At 55.9% G+C, this 12,338-nt stretch overlaps 1 protein-coding gene across 3 annotated transcripts in view; it reads left to right on the top strand.

The window, feature by feature from the left end:
* Positions 1–12,338, top strand: part of THAP4 (THAP domain containing 4) — a 32,795-nt gene that overhangs the window by 12,958 nt on the left and 7,499 nt on the right. For all 3 annotated transcript variants that reach the window (XM_032480784.1, XM_032480785.1, XM_006181830.3), the window contains 3 exons: positions 5,842–6,001; positions 7,479–7,588; positions 8,311–8,414. In XM_032480784.1, the coding sequence (XP_032336675.1) occupies positions 5,842–6,001; positions 7,479–7,588; positions 8,311–8,414 (374 nt within the window). The remainder of the gene's footprint in view (positions 1–5,841; positions 6,002–7,478; positions 7,589–8,310; positions 8,415–12,338) is intronic.

Genomic DNA, 12,338 nt, shown 5'->3' with positions numbered 1-12,338 from the left:
TTGAAAGTGGCAAATAGGCTAGATCCTTTATGTACTATACTTCTCATTTGTTTAACTTTAAATTCGTTTTATTTTTATTTTTCTGAGTATAATTTACGTACAGTAAAATACACACATCTTACGGATAGAGTTTGGTGGACTCTGACATATGTGTAGGCACGTGTACCTTGGAATTTGGGTCTTAGGAGTGCCGGGTTGCTACCGCCCACCGCCACAACACTCAGTGGAAACGAGGAGAGACAGTGGCTGAGATGCTGGCAGCAGTTCGCGGCTGGCGCACAGCTTGGCGCGGTCAGGGTGCAGAGCAGCCAGCCCGCGGAGGAGCCTGGTTAGCCCCCAGCGCTGGGCAGCCTCTGTGGGCACTGCTGGGCCGGGGCACTGTAGCCGGGAGGAAGCATGGAATCCCTCTGCCCACCACCATTGTTTACTGCCTGCCCTGTGGTCCTTGTCCAAATTAAAGTTCGTCGCAATTAAGAGCAAACGACTCAACCAGGAGGACCCAACCTGGTGTGTTTCTCAGAGCATAGTGAGATCCTCACAGTGCTGGACCGACCTGCGTTGCAAAGCCAGGTGCTCAGGCAGTGCAGTCTCCTGCTGTTCACTGCCTGCCTGCACCTTTTGTTTCCAACCAAGTATATACGTTTTTACTTGAAATGTTTCTTCTGACTTTAAGAGTCATCTTAGAATTTTCTGATCTTCTTTCATTTACTGCCACGTAAACACACTGCTTCCTCTTTGACTCTTCCTTGTGACGTGAAGGAGTGTCTGTCACAGGCCAGCTCTGTGGACTCCGGAACCGCCAGCATCTGGGTGAGCAGTTCTGTGCCCAGAGACTCAGTGAACTGCGGCTGCGAAGGCTTCCCATGGCCTTTGTGCACTTCCCCACCCTTGCAAAGTCGACTTACAAGCGCGTGTGCTTTGAATCTGATGAAGGCAGGGAGCTGGGCCCTCAGCCGTCTCTCCCGCCCTCTGTGCAGGTGCCGATGACCCGGGCTGGGTCCACCTCTCTGGTGGTTCTGACCTGTCCTGGTGGCAGTGTCCACCCCGGCTCATGGGGCTCACACTGTCCCTGGATTGTTGCCAAGCCACTCAGGCTGCCGGCCTGGGACTCCAGCCGCTCCTGGGCACACCCCCTCCCTGCCCCACCCCATCATCTTCCTCCTGTCCTCACCGGCTGCCCTAACCTAACCCCCACTAACCGGCGCATCCTAAGCCTCAAGTCTCACATTCTGGCTTTGCCAACTCTCCTCAGGCCTCCAGGCTTCTAACTTCCACCCTCAGCCCCCTTGGCTGCCTCCCTGTCCGGGCCCCTGGTCAGTCCCTCTTTCACCTCTCCCGGCTGTTCTTCGCCGCTCCAGCTCCTCCCTGCCGGAGCCACGCTGCCCAGCCCTGTCAGGTGGGCCTGCACTCAGACCTGGCCCGGCGCCATTGTCACGGAGGGGGAAGGGTCAGGCGGACCAGCATTAGTGTCCCCCGCTGGTCCCCCAACCCTGCATTGGCCTCTGAGGTGTAACAGGCTTGCCTCAGGCCCGGCAGCCGGAACCTCCCAGGACCTGCGTTTGTCAGCCCTGGCCCCGTATGCGCCATGCTGTCCGTTCAGCAGCAGCCAGGAGGTCGTCTTCCAGAAGATTTTCCATCTGCGCCTCCTGTCTCATCTCTGTCTCCCAGTGACATTTTCTGCCTTTTGTTAGGATTGCTTAAGAAAACATTTCTTGCCTCGTAGGGATGTGGTGGAAACCCCTGCCCAGTCCATCCTTCATCCATTTTTGCTCCTCACCCACCACCTTCTAGGTGCTGGAGTCCCTGGAGGGGGTCAGGAGGAGCCCATCCTGTCAAAAGCCCAGTCCTTACAGTAGACCCTGTGGAGTCCTCCTGGCCAGCCCATGGAGACCATGGTCTCACACACATCTCACAGCAGGCTCTGTCTCTCTGTCCAGCCTGCACTTGCAGGCCGGTGATTCCATACTGACATCAGGGACCACCCTGCCTGTCTTTGCACAGGCCGTCCCTGCATGTCAGCACATCTGCAGGACCTTCAGGTGTTCCCCAGGCCATCTCAAACAGCACAGAAATCTGCTCGCTTAGGAAGAAACCCAGCTGAGGCCCTGAGATTTTGCTTTACTCTGTGGGAGCCATCAGTTCGGGGCACGGGGGTTTACTGGTGTACCAGCCTCCTGCTCCAGCTGGAAGAGGGAGGGGTGGGAGGGAGTAAGGACTGAGGTGTGGGCCCTGACCTTGTGGCGGTGGGGGGAGAGTCCTCCATAGGCCGTGTGTCCTTAGGCCAAGGCTGTAGCTACTCACGGACAGCCAGCCAGGGACGAGGGGATGTAACTCACCACAGCCTGTTCTTGTCGTCTTAGTTCTTTGGAAATTAGGATATTTTGCCCCCAAATCAGCATCTCTGGCTTTTCTTAAAATAGAAGAAGATCTGCAGCAGAGGGCCTGTCCCTGCCGCAGTCCTCCCGCGTGGGCCCGAGGCCTGCACTGTTGTAACACAGTCAGCAGATCCAGGGAAAGGCGTTTGTCTCCAGTCTTTGATGCTTGTTGTTTTGCAAAAATGTTGCCTCTTCACATTTTCACTGAGGTGTAATTTACGTGAATGAGGCAGCTCTTGGGCGTCCCTGGATGAGTTTTGATGGGTGAAGACCCCAGGCTGTCTCATGCCCCACCACCCTGTCCTGACCCCTGCTCCAGACTTCTGTACAGATAAGAGTCAGGGAAAGTGCTAGTTTCTGTGTCTGGTGTCTCTTTCGTAGCATGTTTTTAAGGGACGTCTGATACACTAAATTTCTGGTCTTGTGGCGTTGTGAGCAGTGCCATGAGAAGTCTGTTTACTGTGTAGCACTCACAGGTAAGGCCAGTCTTCTTGAGCCTCTCAGAGGAGCTTGAAAAGGAGGAGTATTTCCTGGATTTAAGCTACAAAGTTCATTGCACATCCGTCAGAAACACCTCGTTCATCACATTACGTAGAGATGCTGTTTGTTACTTGCGTATTATTCGCTGGACACAGACATGAATTGAGATTCCTTTAGTTTCCTTCTGTCAGCACCTGTGTGTCTGCAGTAGTTCCTGCCATGTGAATGTTGCTGCCGTGCGTGGTGCATGCATCTCCCTTGTGACTCGCACCTTTAGCATTCCGAAGAGACATTACTTGTCCTATTAAGCACGTGTTGGCTTGAACTTCGTTTTACCTGGTGGTAGGATCCCACGCAGGTCCTGGTCGCAGGAAGCGGACGCGAGAAGGAACGCAGTCCGCAGGGCCAGCTTCCCCCGCAAGCGGTCTGGCTGTTTTGAATGTACGCTTGTGTCACAAGAGGAGCTTGAAGGCAGACCAGCGCTTCCTGAGCCAGTGAAGAACGTGCAGGGTGGTCCATGTGTCCTCGGGGGCTCACAGAGACCCTCTGGTCCTGGAATCCGGAGAAAAGTCAGGTCCTGGCCTCCCCACCCAAGCTGTACCCCTTTTTATGCTGGCTCTGGGGCTGCCCCAGGAGGACCCTGGGAGTCCCTGACTTCTCCAAGGGGCCCCTTCAGAGTGGGGCGCCTTTAAGGTCCATATGGATGGCGCAGGTGTGTGTGTTGGGGGCTGAGGGGTCGCAGACCACAGCTCCAGGTGGAGCAGCTGGTTACATTCTGAACCCTGTGCTTTGCTAAGATTCCTGTTCATTCTGAGCGTCATGGGCCTGCTGAGCTACTGCCTTCTGTCGTTGGGACCTCAGACTTCAAACCACAGCCTCTTCCTTCCAGTCGGAAGCCATGCGTTTTCTCAGTTGTCTGGCCATGAACGTTGGGATCACCTCCCTCTCTTGCGCCCACGTCCAAGCCGTCAACAAGTCCAGTTAGCCTCATCTTGGGTCAGATCCAGAATCTGGCCCTTTCCCCAACCTCCATCCCTGCCCCGGGCCCAGGCCACCCTCCTCCCCACCAGCCAGGGGCCCCTAGCCCTTCCCCTTGGACCTGTCCAGGGCTCTGCTCAGAGTCAAGGCCAGAGCCCTCCAAGGGGCTGATAAGGCTCTCCTGGCCCAGCCTTCCAGCCCAGGAACCTTGTGTCTGTGGCCTGTCTGCCGGGTCTGCTCTTCAGAGCAGCTGCAGGGCCCCTACTCCCACTCTGGTCTCTGCACACCCCTCACGGAGACCGGCCTCGCCCTCTTAGGTAAGATCTCAAGATGCACCCCCAGTCCTGGCTCGTCACCTGGTGTCCATGAGACTCGGCGTCTCTCTTCACTTCTTTGTGCACAACTCTCTTCCCTCGCCCGGGTGTCAGCGCCCGGGGGGTGGCGAGGCTTGTCTCCCAGTAGCTCGCTGCCTGTCCCCCTCCCTGGGAGGGGTCTGGTGTGTTGCAGGCCTTCACGTGTTACCGGTAATCAGCAGCAGCAGGATCTGCTGGAGCCTAGACTTTTGACTTTGAAGCTTTCGTTCCTTACTTCCACCAAGGATCAATACTAAAATCCGGGCTTAAATTTCCCTCGCTGTTTAATTATGAACTTTCTACCCATCAAGGCTCAAACGCTGCCATCCTCACTTTCTAATGCCCCCCCGGGCAGTGTGAAAGGGGATGCTGGAAGAGAGGGCCAGCGGGGGAAGGAGGAGATTTTCACACACCCCAACTCGGGCCCCGTTTTTGCCCCGTGCAGACTCAGACGTCAGAGGTGCAAGTCCCTGTTCTCCAGCCTCTGTTCGTGCTTCGTGCCTGGGCCTGGCCACAAGCTCGGCCTGCTCCACAGGCCCGTGTTCTTAAACGTGGCCTGTCCCTCCTCCACCGCCAGAGCCCTGTGAGTCCTTTCCTCTTGGGTGTTATTCTCCCAGACTGCTTTCAATTTATAGTCAAAGGTGGTGTAATTTTAGAGGTCAAGAGGCCCTTGGTGTGTATGACTGGGAAGTGGGTCCCCTTGCTTTGGCTTCTTTGGGTCTGTTGAAACCTCTGATCAGGTCAGCTGACCCCTGCCTCTCTCCTCTGCTTTTCCTTATGCCGTTCGTGCTGTTCGGGTGAAGGCTGACAAGGTGTGGGAAGCAGGCATCCAGGGGAAGAGTCTGGACTGCATCTGGGCATCAGACCTCCAGTCCTGGTGCCCTGGATGGGCCAGGTGCACGGCAACAGCCCCACCTTCCGGCAGTCTCGGGCATGTAGGCCGCAGATGGTGACGTGGGGACCACGGGAGCCAGGTTCTAAAAAGTCAGCACGTGGTCCATAGCCAGGGTCCACCCCAACTGCTTGGCCCAGTAGGACTGGGACATGGGGTGGGGGTTTTCTGCCTGGCACCCCCTGGCAGAGTAGGGGTGGCCACCCACCCTTGCCTGTGGTCCTGTCTCTGGACCCCTCCATTCAAGGCCTTCGTGTCGCCCCTCACACTTCAGTCACGGGCTGCTTCTGTGCCCTTCTCGGTCTAAAGGAAGCCCAGGGTGCTGCTGGCCTGGGGTCCAGAGGCTCCCTGGGGAGCTGCAGTCACATGCAAACCTTGCTCGCAGAGTGTGCGCTGCACACTTTACCTGCCCTGAGACCCCGTCCGCTTTTCACAGCTTCCTCTGCCGCTCATCTCCGTCCCTGAGGCACCATGGGGGCACCTGCTTCCCCAGGCCTCCCCCTGCCCGCCAGGCCCTCTGGCTCTCTTTTCTGTGGAGGAGGAGCTGCAGGGTCCGAAGCCAGGTCTGGAAAGAGGACGTTTGCTAATTGCTTGGTCTTCTCCCCTCCTGACAGGTGGCAGATGGCCTGCTGACGGCCCACAGGGTTAGCCAACAAGGGCATGCTCTGGTACAGAGTGGGCTTCCACACGCAGCTCAGCACAGGTGGCTGGAGGGAGACCATTGGGCACAGAGCCGCTGACTGTCTCTTCCTTCTGTCCCCAGAGCCCGCCAGGATGAACCCCGTGGTGGAGCCGCTGTCCTGGATGCTGGGCACCTGGCTGTCAGACCCGCCGGGCGCTGGTACCTTCCCGACACTGCAGCCCTTCCAGTACCTGGAGGAGGCGCACATCTCCCATGTGGGCCAGCCTATGCTGAACTTCTCGTGAGTCTGCCCAGTCCTCTGCAGGGGCGGTTCTGGCTGACAAGAGGCCCACGAACACTAGGTGGGAAGGGACAGATGCACCTGGTGGTTTCTTTGAGAAAGGCACCCTCTCCCGGCCTGCACCTGTCCCTGACACCGTGGGTGGGTGGAAATGGTACTTTCTTATGTTCTGGAAAATGTGAAGCTGACCACAGAATCTCAGGCTTGTTAATCCAAACATAAAAATAAGTGTAGGTGCTCAGTTAAATCCTTCATCTCATGCTGCATTCCTGTGTGGAAACCAGTCACCCCAATATTACTGAAAATAGGGGGACGTGGCTTTCGTTCCGACCTGCCCCTGAGCCAGCTGAGGTGTCAGGGAAGCCGGTGGTGTTGTGGTTGGTTCTCAGGTTCTTACTGTGCAGCAGAGCAGGGCCTCCAGCTGTGCCTTTTAGGAAGCAGGTCGCAGTGAGGGCAGCTGGAGAGGGGGCACCCCAGGGATCTAAGGGAAGTGGCTGAGGATATGGTATCTCACACCTGCCTATGTTACTTCCGACAGGGGGTGAGGGAAAAGTAATGTCCCGCGTGTACGCCAAAAGCTGGAAGTTCAGGATAGCACACAACAACCCACAGTGCAAAGCAGTCTTTTTAAATTGTGGGTTATACCCATTAGAGAACATTGAGACTAGCATTAATTAATTTTGATGCTGGTCACTCAGTTTTGTGACTAACATAACCAAAAATGAAATAGAATAGGATAGAAGGTATATGTTTTGGTAAACATAATGGTGCACGTGCGTAGTAGGTTTTGGTCCACAGCGTGCTCCTCATTAGGGGTCACGTTAGAGACGGCCTGCGCCCGCCCGTGTGGGCCGTAGCCGCCCCACTGGCCCGGCCACGTCCCTCTGTGGTAGCAGTAGGTTCCCGTGGTGGTTCGTGGTGCTGGTGACCTGGGGCCCTCGGGTCAGGATGCAGCCTCCCCCCACTACCACCGAGAGTGTGCAGTGGACGCAGGGCCTGTTCTGTTTCCTACCTTACGGATGGGTTAGACTCCCAAGCAAGATAATAGACCCAAAGAGGAAAGGCCTGGTGTTCGGGTGGGATTTTGCCGTGTTTGTGGGGTGCTCAGGGCTGAGAAACCTGTGGGGTGTTGGGGCTGAAAGGACCTTGGGGGAAGGATATACCCCAGATTACAGAGGACAAGTCCCTGTCCCCAAGGTCGTGACCACTCCTGGTCAGTGGGAGGGTGGAAAGTGGAGGGGGGGAGGCTGTGGGCTGGGGCTGGGGGTGCTCGGGGAGGCGCTTCCCGGTGAGCGAGGGTCCAGAGCCCGCACACGGGTGTCTGCGTGTCCCACGTGACGTCCTCTGTGTCTGTTTCCACACGGTTCTTAACGTTGAGGAGTGGGGTGCCTCCCAGGTAAGAGGAGGGCGGCGGCGGTCTGGGTGCTCTGGTGGGCGTGGGGCACCTGGGGCTCCACCTGTCTGATTGCCCGTCCAGGTTCAGCGCCTTCCACCCGGACACACACAAGCCCATGCACAGGGAGTGTGGCTTCATCCGCCTGCAGCCCGACACCAACAAGGTGGCCTTCGTCAGCGCCCAGAACACAGGTACTCCCCTCACTGGGCCTCCGCAGGCTGCCCTTCTGCTGGCCCAGATGTGGCTAGCAGGCGAGGTGGCATCTGCTCCCCACTCTTACTGACCTCCGGCGTGTCCATGCTCAGGGACACATTTATGGAGATGGTTGAGGTGTAGGCATTGTCCTGTGAGCACCTTTTGGGGTGAAGAGTGTTAGGCCTTAGGACAGGGTTGGGGAGCCAGTGGTGGGGCAGCTGTGGGAGCGTCTCTGTGCCAACAGGCTGATGTCTTTTCTCCGTCCCTCAGTTCTGTCAGTGGCAGCAGGCGGCCGGCTTCCGTCCGTGCTGCCGTGCAGGTGGGGCTTTGGGGGAACTGGAGCGGAGAGGGCCCCCTGCCCAGCTGAGAGTTCTGTCAGGAGGTCTGCTTTGCCCACAGTGGGAGTTCATCCCAAAATAGTTAACCGAGTTCATGAGTTAGAAGTTACTCACAACCTGCCTACCTGACCTTCCATTCAGGTTGTCGGGGGTTGAGGGGGGTACTGGGGTCAGGGCACCCCTGGAGAGGGGAGCCCTCGGAGCCCACCTCCCGGGCTGTACAAGGCACTTGTACCCCCTTGATCCCCGGACGGTCATTGCAGGCAGGGGGACATGTCGTTGCACTGATGACTGCAAAGCTCAGATCTGGTGAATCCTTGATGGCAAAAGGTGGTGGGGAGCCCGGGCAGGCTGTGTGGGCTGATGGTGCTGCCTTGCAGGCATCGTGGAGGTGGAGGAGGGCGAGGTGAATGGGCAGGAGCTGTGTATTGCGTCCCACTCCATCGCCAGGATCTCCTTCGCCAGGGAGCCCCACGTGGAACAGGTGAGCCCGAGCGCCCGCAGATGGCTCGTCATAGGCGGGGCCGCATACCATCCCTGACTCAAGTTTCGCCTCTCACTGTATCCTGGCATCTCCACCCACCACCTTCTCATTCACACGTGCCGGGATTTAATGCCTCATCCCCATTCACTTGGGGGCAGTCGGGTGTTCTTCTGTCACAAACATTCTTTTCTGTTTTTGCTATTGTTCTTGTGTACCTGAAGATTTTAAGGTTTTATTTAACAAAAGGAAAGTACCCTCCAAGAACAGGAGGCGGGCTGACCCCAAGGCGGACAGCCGATTCTCTTACGTCTGTGTTGTCCACTTTTGCGAATACATCCATGTCTGCTGGACGTGTTTCTTTCTGCCGGTTTAATTGCTGAATCAAAAGATAGAAACATTTTAAACTCTGGTGGATACTGTGCAATTGCTTTTCATAACGGTAGGCTCCCCCAACACTGTGCAGGAGGACCCGGCTCCCCCCTTCACCACCATGGTGCATTTTCAGGCTTTCTGATCTTTTCAGGTCTGGTAAATAAGAAGGTGGTGTCTCGTTTGTGTTTTAAATGTAACTTGTGGGTGAGGGGAGCGTTCTCCTGTGCTCACTGATGAACTGTGTTTCTTGTTCTATGTACCTCATGGTCTCGGTCATTGCCTGGTTTTCTGTGGGGCAGCTGTCACTTTCTCACTGATTTTTGGAGATTTATATGTACTGTGGATGTTACTCTGTGGGCTGCCGCATTTGTGGCACAGGTTCCCGTTCGGTGCTCTTGTTGGCTTGGCTTGTGATGTTCTACCCTCGGGCTGTACACTTTTCTGTACTTGCCTCTGGGGGTCTTTTCCTTAACCCTGTCCGGATTTGGGTTCTTGCTCAGGAAGGCATGTTCTGCTCCAAAATGATAAAATTATTCTTCCATTTTCTCGTACTCTTCAGGTTTCCTTTTTACTTTCAGACCTTTAGTCTCACTCAGGTTTGTCTCTACGTGACGGAGCTTCTGGTGCCAACTTTCCCTGGTGGGGACCAGCGACCAGAGATGGACGGCAGTGTGCTGCAGGGTGGTGGGCGCACAGTGGTGCCGGGCCCCGCTGGCTGTGTTTCAGCCCACACCGAGGGTCTTTCTCTCTAGTTTCAGTCACACAGGTCTTGGACGTGTCGTGGTAGGTCCAGCCTTCAGTCCTGTGTAGTTTCGTTGTTTCTGTTTCCTCTTCTGAGCAGCGTTGATGGCTGGGGACACCTGTGGGTGCTGTGTGTTCCTGTGGACCTGCCGGTCGGTCCCCTCGTGGCCGTGCCTCTGCCTTCACCCCGGCAAGGTGTTTGCTGTAGTTGCTCCCCCCACCAGTCTCGCGCTGGTGGAGAGCCTTTGTCGGATCAAGGAGAGTCTGTTTCTGGCGTGCCCAGAACTGCACTCAGGAATGAGAGTTGAGTTTTATCCAGTGCTGTTGCAGCCCCTTTTGGGAGGATTCTTTGTTCTTTCCACTTGAAGCTGTTGGTGCACTGAACTACATTAGTAACACTCACGTCTCCTCCTTGAGGACAGTCCTCCTTGTCGTGACATCCAGATGTCATTACCCGTCTTGGTACCAGAGTCGGTCATGGAGAGGGCTGGGGGCCTTCTGGCTGCTCGGACCCCCGACAGTGAGGGTGAACCCACAGAACTTCTGTGGCAGGTGGGCGTCCTCAGGGACAAGCCCACAGGCAGACTGGGGAGGCCGTCCGCCTTCCTCCGAGACTGTTCGTCTCCCCGGGTTTCCTGCCTGCTTAGCTTGCAGATTCGTTTTCCCAGGAGAGGGCTTCAGGGTTTCACAGAGGAGTAACGTGACTGTTCCTCACTGTTGGCCGTTGCATCCCGTTTACCTCTCTCTGTTTTGCATGTGTCTGTGGGCGCTCTTTTTCTTGCTCACACTTGCTAGAGGCTACCTGATTCGTCGCAGTTTTGTTTGGATTTTTTTTGTTTATTTTTGCTGAAGAACTGACTTTGGGTTTTACTATTTAAACAAACAGCACCTCTCCTGCAAAAGGAGGGAGTAGGCAGAGGTGAGCCCTGTGGCCGCGCTGACCACAGGCCAGACGCTCATCCTGGATCGGTCTGCCCCCAGGTTGGTCCTCCCAGCTGGGCTGACTTGGGCAGAACCAGGATGAGGAAGCTCAGCCTTGAGGCCAGGACGGGAGTGGGAGGTGAGGGACTGGACTCGAAGCCCCATCTGTCCCCCCAGCGTCTGGGGAGCTGAGTGCCAGGCTTCTGCAGACCCTGGGAGACACAGGTCTTGGGACGAGGCCCTGCGCTTCTGCCGCCGAGGCCCAACCCTGACTCACCCTCTCCCGTTGCTGCTTCTGTGCTTGGTCACTTCAGACCCCGCCCAGTCTGCGTATGCCCTGCGTGCCCTGCAGCCGCAGCCTGAGACAGAGCAGGTCCAGGCCTGTGCCCCCGTTTGACAGGACGGTCAGGGAGGCCCCTGCCTCGAAGAACCTCTGCCCGTCCGTGCTCGCCGCACCTTGAGTCTGGCAGCTTCTGCATCGAGTTTGCAACCCCAGCTGCTCTGATGGTGCGGGAGGTGCAGCGTCTTTCCTGTCCTTGTTGGTCGTGCTCTCGGGAAGTCCTGCTCAGTCCTTGACCATCTTCTGCTGCTTTCCTTCCTGACATCAGCAGTTCCTTGTATGATTTGGACATAAGCCCTTATGTTCATTACGTGTGTTGCAAATATCTTTTCCAGTCTGTGAGTATCTTTTCAGTTCTTTTTATTATTTTTGAGAAACAAAAGTTCTTAATTACATATGCTTCAATCTACTGGTCTCTTCTTTCTGGATTCTGTTTTATTTAAGCAGTTTTCTCTAAGAACAGGTCAGGAAATACATATTCTGTATGTTTTTCTTGGAACCATTACAGTCTGACCTGAAACCTTTCCTTTAGGTCGCTAGTGCACCTGGAATTGAGTTTTGTGCGTGTTATCTGAGGAGGGTCCGCTTCACTCTTTCCCAGAGGAGTGACCAGCTGCCCCCGCCCTGCCCAAGGAGCCTGCCTGCCCTTCCCGCCTGAGCTTTTCTCATTTTTAAAAATCAATTTTCTTGAAGTATAATTTATACATGGTCTATGTGTAGCACACCCCAGTCCAGACAAGAACAGTCCACCACCCCCAGAAGGAGTCCCTGTGCCCCATGCCCTCCCCATGACCGGCGATCAGGCCTCTGTCACTGTGGACCGGACTTGTGTTGTCTAGAGCTCCCTGTAAGTGGGGCCCTGCAGCACGCACCCCTTCCAGGCAGGTCGTGTTCTGAGATTCTTCTGTGCTGTTGCTTCCACCAGCAGGCTGGTTGGTTTTGGTTGCTGAGTAGTGTTCCCCAGAGGGAACATGTCAGTCTTGTTTACTCCTTCTCTTCTGAGGGACCTGTGTTTGGTTTGTTTCCAGTTCCGGGCTGTTGTGAATAAAGCAGCTGTGGGCATCTGTGTACATGTCTCTGTGCAGACACATGTTTTCATTTCTCTTGGGTGGATCCCTACCACTGCACCAAACTTAGAAGGGTCTGCAGGCTGCTTGCCAGCACAGCTGCCTCCCTGCGCCACGCCACGCCCAGCGGGCTGCGTGCCGGCCGGCCCGGCCCAGCCCTCTCCGGGTCGGTCCTGGGGCTTCAGCCATCCTGGTGGCATACAGGACTGCGTTTCCCTGATGCCCAGTGTTGTTGCTCGTCCCTTCAGTGTGCCCGTTCGCCACTTGTGTTTTTTGTTTCGGGAAGTGAGCATCCAAGCCCTCTGTCCTCTTTCTGCAGTGGGCTGGTTGTCTTACTACTGAGCTGGTAGAGCTTGTTGTATATTCTGGATACGTGTCCTTCATCAGGTGGAGGTGGTAAGACTATGTTCCCAACTTAAGACTTGCCTTTCATTTCTTTAACAGAATGATTTACGTTTGATGAGGTTCTGTTATGAACCCCGT

The sequence above is a fragment of the Camelus ferus genome, chromosome 5 (assembly GCF_009834535.1).
Source record: "Camelus ferus isolate YT-003-E chromosome 5, BCGSAC_Cfer_1.0, whole genome shotgun sequence".
NCBI lineage: Eukaryota > Metazoa > Chordata > Mammalia > Artiodactyla > Camelidae > Camelus > Camelus ferus.
Note: the sequence above shows the minus strand (reverse complement) of the source record. Positions and strands in the feature narration are given on the sequence as shown.